At 27.7% G+C, this 7,198-nt stretch overlaps 1 protein-coding gene across 4 annotated transcripts; it reads left to right on the top strand.

The window, feature by feature from the left end:
• On the top strand, positions 1-6,457 carry LOC112694334 (MPN domain-containing protein). 4 transcript variants are annotated; one of them, XM_025569771.1, is made up of 10 exons: positions 2-723; positions 825-1,013; positions 1,631-1,777; positions 4,055-4,154; positions 4,565-4,697; positions 4,883-5,052; positions 5,122-5,370; positions 5,446-5,606; positions 5,829-5,921; positions 5,985-6,371. In XM_025569771.1, the coding sequence occupies exons 2-10, from the start codon at positions 825-827 to the stop codon at positions 6,369-6,371; spliced, it is 1,629 nt and encodes a 542-aa protein (XP_025425556.1). In that variant the 5' UTR covers positions 2-723. The 4 variants fall into 4 exon arrangements, with proteins under 4 accessions (XP_025425558.1, XP_025425556.1, XP_025425557.1 ...); XM_025569773.1 differs by having other exon boundaries at positions 1-1,013; positions 4,568-4,697; positions 5,985-6,457; XM_025569772.1 differs by having other exon boundaries at positions 3-1,013; positions 5,985-6,457.
• The last annotated feature ends 741 nt before the right edge of the window (positions 6,458-7,198 follow it).

Below are 7,198 nucleotides of genomic sequence, written 5' to 3'. Positions count from 1 at the left end.
TTTTACTGTTTAAAATAATTATATTCTGTCTAAAATGACAATTGAAAAGACTAAAAATGATGAACAAATTTGTAAAATTTAATATCCAATAAATGACAGTAATTTCGATAACATTGTAAGTGCAACTTATTCGTTCCGAATAATCTTAAACAAAACTCTCGTTGATCCGGGAGTAGAGCCTACACGGTCTCCGCCGCGTTTGTCCGTTTAAGATGACGTTTTGCACATCCGTCCGGAACGCTTGGCCTACAGGGTGCGAACAAGCAATCGCTCGAGCGATACATCACTCGGAACGTACGTGCGCCGAGTTCGAGCGATGAACAACCGAGGATGTTCAACCGTAACGGTGCTAATAGTGGGCCAGCGGCACGCCCCGCGCTATGTTACTATCACGGTGATAGAGCGCACGCACAGCGACTTGGGTGCGTCGTCAACGTGATCGCCGGAGGTGGACGGAAGGAAGAAAAAAAAAAGCCTCCACAACAATTCGGTTGGCGGTCACCGCATCGTCCAGTGTTGTATCATCTACCGGTGTGTATATGCGGCGATGCATAATGTACGCGTTACGTGCCGAGAACGCGATGAGATATTGATAAGACGGTGGCTGATAATTATTATATGCGCATCTATTATCAATATTATCATTAAATTATTCCAATCATTTAAATTTGAATTTTTTCGCGGATAATTTGTAACGTCCGCGAACCCGGTCGGCGGCGCCCGGTGAGTACACGGTTCCCGCACGGCCGTCCGTTGCGGTCGGCCTGGCTGTGGTTCCCGTGCGTGCGGCTCTGATCAGCAAGTCACTTTTGTTCGCCTTACAGATGGTCAACGGTTGCGAGATGAACGGCGGCGCTGCCACGGCCGTGGTGGTCGCCGCGGTCGAACCGTCCACATCGGCCAGGTCCAAGCGTCGGGTGCGCGGCAACACCAGCCGTACGGTTACACTGCAGATGCTACTCGACACCAGAATACTCGAGCCCGGTGACTCGGTGTTGTCCCTCGAGTACATGGTAAACGAGAGACACTAGGTCGCTTCGCAGCAGCAGTCTCCGTGATTCGCCGTTCAAAATTCAGTGATGGGCTGCTTGTGTTTGCATGGCTGTATCGCATGCCGTAGTATTGTAATTTTTTTCCTTTATACACAGTTTGAGCACATGTATTCATTATGGTAGTTGTACTTGTTATGAGAGATTGTTTTGGTTCTGTGCATTTTTTTTTGTTAATGTTTATTGTGCTCACCTACTGAATTCATGTTTGATTTTTTTTTTTTTTTTAATCAGAGCCTCTTTGAAGACAGTTTTGTAATTTTATTTTAACCACATTTAGGATCGTTCCACCAAAAACATATCTAACATAACCTTTCTTTTCTATTTTAATATCATTCTATTATCCCCTATTTCTGTGTTTTTTTTTTATTATTCTTTTTTTATGAGCTTTGATTGAACCACTGTTAAATGAATTGTTTATGGTTTTTTTTTTTTCAAACAAAATGTATTTTGAGTAATGGATGTAACATTAATAGTAATATCCTATTAAGTTTTTTCTTATTTTTTTTTTTTTTCATTACTATTATATTTTGTATACTCACAATGTTTTCAAAGATAGCTTATTTCTTATTTTCCTTTAGGGTCAACGATTTGAAGGAGATTTATTACCAGATGGTAAAATTCGATCAGTTGAAACATTAAATGAATATGCATCTCCTAGTGCATGGGCCTACAACTGTAAAAGCATAATTAATAAAATAAAAAAAGCTGGTTGCGGATGGTCATCTGTGAGTATAGTTCTTCATTCATTATTTTTCTTAATTAATATTTCATTAATAACTTGTGATTGCCAAAATGTAATAAAAATTATTATTTATATATTATTAATGTTATTATATTTAGAAAATATCTTGATTGATGTTTAAATGTTTAAAATTTTACACAGTTATTTAAACAAATTAAGTATATTTGGAGAACTTTAAAACATATCTTGTTCACTAAAGAAAAATGTTGAGTTAAACCGAAGTAAGAATTATCTTTTAGGATTCTATTGAATAAAGTAATTAAAATACTGAATGTAATTAAATGATTTATCATCAATTTATATTTAGTAAAACCTGTATAATATGGAAATGGTTAGGACCAAATATTTTTTCCATTTTAGACAGGTTTCTATTGTAATACTGGTCGACAAAAAAAAATATTTTTACTACATTTATATTAAATCTATACATACTTTATTATTTATTAAATTTAACTAACTTTTTATTAAATATATGTAGATAGTTAAAAATGATATATTTAAAAATTAATAATATTTTTCACTAGATTCAATTAATTTTAATTTTTCATTTAAAGTTAAACATTTATTGATTTTTAACAAACTGAGTTATGAAATAAAAAATAAAAATAATAAAAAAAATGTAAATACAAAAACTTTACACAGTCCATATTATAAGTACAAAACACTAATACAAGTTACATGATCGAAAAAATAAATGTAGTGCAACAAAATAATTCTTATCAATATAGATTATATTCATTAGCTGATAATTTTCAAATAGATATTTCCATGATAAACAGGTACATGATAAAAATATTTTTTCCATTTCCAATTTAGACAAGTTCCATCTTACTCAGGATATGATGTATTTAAAAATGTATGAGTCGCTAGGATCGAACAATTTTTCAATAAAAGATAAAAGATCCATAAAAAACTCCATATTATTCCGTTTTCATGTAGTATTGACATATTGACAGGTTTTACTGTAATACAGGGTGGGGCATTGAAACGGTCGGTTTCCAAAGATAAATTTTCTCAGTAGCAATTAAAGTAAAAATTCTCTCTAAATATTATTAGTTACAAGACAACATGCCATTTAGTAAACATGGAATAGTGGAGTGTTGAACAAAGTGCTTATGCGATAAAATTGTTTTATAAAAATAATGACAGTTACGTAACTGCACAGCGTTCATTTATTCGTCTCCATTTTAATCTTAAACGCCATGATTCAGTACCATCGGCAAGGCTATTCAAATATGGGTTGCCAACTTTTAAGAATCGGGTTCAACATTAAAAAAGAAGCCTGTACGAAAAAAAAGCACGTCGCTGTGTAAAATCCGACCTAGTCTTCTACTGAACAAATTTAAAAAAACATATGTTTTGTGCAGAACATTTTGGACTCCTTATGAGAGCGGTCTTAACAGCAGTGATGTTTATGAATACTTTTTTTTTTTACGGGCTTATTTTTTAATGCTAAACCCGTGTCTTCAAAGTTGGTTATTCATATTTAAATATCCTTGTCGATGGTACTGAATCATGGCTTTTAAGATTGAATTGAAAATGAGATGAACGCTGCGCAGCTACAGCAGTAACTGTCATTATTTTTGTATAATGATTTTATCGCATAAGCACGTTATTCATCAGTCCACTGTTACATGTTTACTAAATGGCATGATGTCTTACAACTAATAATATTTAGAGAGAATTATTATTTTAATAACTAATGAGAAAATTTAACTTTGAAAATCGGCCATTTTAGTGCCCCACCCTGTATGTTGTTATTAAAAATTGTATGAATATATTAATAATTATATCACAAGTAATTGCAATTTGAATAATTTAATGAAAGTTTTCGTAAGATTCTCTTATCTTCTAATTAATTTTTTAAGAACATTAAACTATATAATGATAAAATAAATTAAACTCTACAATATTAACAGCAGTTTTTTAGATTTTTGATAAAAAAACAATACCTTAAACTTTATTTTAATACATGTAAATAAATAAAAATAAAATATCTAGTTAATATAATATTTAAGAGTTATTATTTTTTTCATGCTGATAAACAGTGTCTAGTTATAGATTCTTGTATGTTTTGCAAACTAAATTGATTAAAACTTAAAATTTACTACCTAAAAAATTGAATACTTATTTTTATGCATACATATAAATGTATATGGTTTATACAAAATAACAGATTGTATGCAGTATAATATTATATTACTTGTTTTACTTAGAATGTGTAAAATATTTATATAAATCTATATATTTTAATGTATAGATTCGATATAAAGGAAAAAAACTGGATGCATATAAACATGCGTATTTTAGAAAAAGAGAATCTTCAAATGTAGAATCCATAAAGCACAATACAATACAAGGTAATTCATATTAATGATAATTATTTTAATTCTTCTTTTTGGTTAAATTAAAAATCAATAATTTTTACTAAGGTATGTTTAGTTTTTATTTTTTTTTACTACTGATGTGTAATCAAAGTAAATTTTTCCTATTAACGTATGCTTGAATACAATTTGAAAGTAATATCCGTTTATATTAAGTAGATTATTGTATATTCATTAAATTTAACATTAACTGATCATTAACTAACCTGCTCATTAATTTTATTTATCCAAGAAAAATTAATTAATTATTTCATTAATGTTATTTTGATAAATATAATATAATTAATGTTAAATAAATATGAAAAAATACTTGTTTTTAATATTATAAATTTAACACATAATTAAAATTATTAGCAAAAATTAGTCTTAATAAATTCTATTTGTAGTAGAAGATATGGAATCTAATGATATGAAATATAAAACTCAAAATGAGATATTACCATCGACATCACCAAATGATTCATCCATTGCAAAAGAACCTATAAAATTTAGTGAAATACGTTCGAGATCTAGCAATCAGTAAGTTGAATTTTAAAATATGACCTATATTATACAATTTATACAAATTGTTTATTGTGGTTATATTTGAATGTAAGTTTAATTTTATATATATTTATAAGCTTAATATTTCTTTACAGACAATTTAATTTTAGATGTTAAAAAAAATTTGAATTATGCATATATAGATATTTTATTTTTCACAGAAATCTCAATACATTAGTGGAATGTACTAATTGGTCATATATTAATAAAGTACAACCATTTTATGTGAACATATCAGCAAATGCTACATTGCTTCTAGATTTTCATTGTCATTTAACAAGTTCAGAAGTTGTTGGGTATCTTGCTGGATATTGGGATTTTCCAACTCAAAGTGTGTAGCTTATTAAAAATATATTTTAGCGTGTACAATTTTTTTTATTCAACATTTATTCATACACAGCGCTAACCATTAAAAATGCATACCCGTTCAGAAGTCGTTTACATGATACAGAACTCACTTCATTAATTGAAGAAGAAATAAGAAATACATTTACAGCAAAAAATATGGTATTAGTTGGATGGTATCATTCACATCCTGAGACTATTGCTACACCTACATTAAAAGATATTGAAGCCCAACTTGATTATGAAGTACAAATAAAAGGACCAACTGTTGAATCCTACATTCCATGTGTTGGGATTATTTGCTGTAAGAAACAATAAATTGAATAAATATTTATTTTATATTAGTAATGTATTTAACATTTTGTATTTATTTATTTAGCACCTTATGACAAAGGTAAATCAACTTTTGATTCAACAATTACATGTTATTGGGTATTACCATCATTCGAAAATGAAATTCATAACTATGGACGTCCGATGAACATGAATTTCACTACTAAACCAGAAAAATCATTATCACTAGATATAGTTATGGCATTAGTAAGTTAAAACTATAATTTAAATAATATTAACTTACATTTAAGTGGTTTGTATCAGAATAAAATATTATCTTATTATATGCTATTTATATGAAAACAACATAGTACTTAAGGATGTGAGTTTTCTAGCTAAATATTGAATTCTTTCAGTAAACATATATTACTAAAATATTAAGTATGTTTAATTTAAATAGAATTATAATTGTATTTAACATTCTTCCAGAAAAAATGTGTGGATTTTAATAAGTATGATCCAGATTTTATAAATTTTAAAAATAAATATAAAAATGATGTCACATATTTGGAAAAATTAAAGGTACACACATTATTTTGTATTACATTGAAACTGAAGAGTAAATATTTTACATTTTTTTTTTAGATATCATTGACTGACAAATTTCCAGAAGATGACACAATACACAAATCATTATGGAATTTCCTCAGTGAAATAGTTTGTACTGGTAGTTCAGGCGATTCGGCAAAAAACAATTTACAACATTTAATATCTATCATATCTTCACGTCAACTGTTACTGTCAACATCATGTTTTCAGACACACAGTTCTTTATCTGAACATTTGGAATCTCATTTGAAATCTTGTAATGCTAATAATCTTGCATCAAATGAAATGCCTACTACTAGTGATGCATCAAAAATAACCTCAGAAAGTATAGCCAGTTCTCTATTTAATGATTTAGATTTTTCTAAAGCTATGTCTTTAATAGGACTTTCTCCATCCCGGTATCAAACCAATCCTTTAAAATAGGTTTAAAGTACTTCTTAATTTAAACATTTGTTGTATCTATAGAATCACTGATATAATTATTAGTAGGATATAATATGCAATATGTACAAAACAAAATATTGAAATTAAAATAATAATTTATATCAAATAATTGTTGGACAAATAAATCTATAAAATTAATTACTATTTCATTAAGTATTGAGGTATAATTATATTGTATTGTAACATGTTAAAAATATCTGTGTTTAAATGTTGAATCCTATAATAAGTTTAATTTAGTTTTTGTGCTACTTATGTAAATTCTAATTAATTAGTATAATATTCAAATGTTTTGGTTATAACCATTAGGTAAAAAGTTATTAAAGCAATACAATTAAGCATTTTTTTTTGTATCATAACTTGGTATTTTATTCGTCATGTTGTAACCAGGATCATATTACTATTTAATTTTTTTTAAAAGTGAATTTTATTGTGTTTTCATTACATATAATAGTTTGATATTATTTATAAAAATTCATCAGTGAGTAACAGTTTGCTTATATATAATTATATATTATATATATTATACTATATGTTTTTAAATATTTTATACAAACAAAAATATTTCTGTTTTATATGTTTACTATACTAACATTAAATTTAATAATACTTCAAAGAGAGAAGTGAATTATTTTTCATAATACCTAGAATTATTTCACATTTATTTTGTATAAATGTAGAAAATTATGAAATTTAAAACATTTAGAAGATATTTCTGTTTATTTTTAAACTTCTCAATAAGTAATTAAAGTTTTTTTATTATTAAATTAATATCATTGTTTTAAATGAATTCACAAAGATAAAAGAAT

This window comes from Sipha flava, unplaced genomic scaffold (genome assembly GCF_003268045.1).
Source record: "Sipha flava isolate LNK unplaced genomic scaffold, YSA_version1 127_pilon_pilon, whole genome shotgun sequence".
Lineage (NCBI taxonomy): Eukaryota > Metazoa > Arthropoda > Insecta > Hemiptera > Aphididae > Sipha > Sipha flava.
The sequence above is the reverse complement of the archived record's forward strand: the minus strand, read 5'-3'. Positions and strand labels throughout refer to the sequence as shown.

Excerpts from the sequence above, each read along its gene's own strand:
- LOC112694334 (XM_025569772.1), top strand. The coding sequence starts at position 825 with ATGGTCAACGGTTGCGAGATGAACGGCGGCGCTGCCACGGCCGTGGTG. Across the intron at positions 4,698-4,882 it reads CGTTCGAGATCTAGCAATCA|AAATCTCAATACATTAGTGG; the intron begins GTAAGTTGAATT and ends TATTTTTCACAG. Across the intron at positions 5,371-5,445 it reads ATGTGTTGGGATTATTTGCT|CACCTTATGACAAAGGTAAA; the intron begins GTAAGAAACAAT and ends TTATTTATTTAG.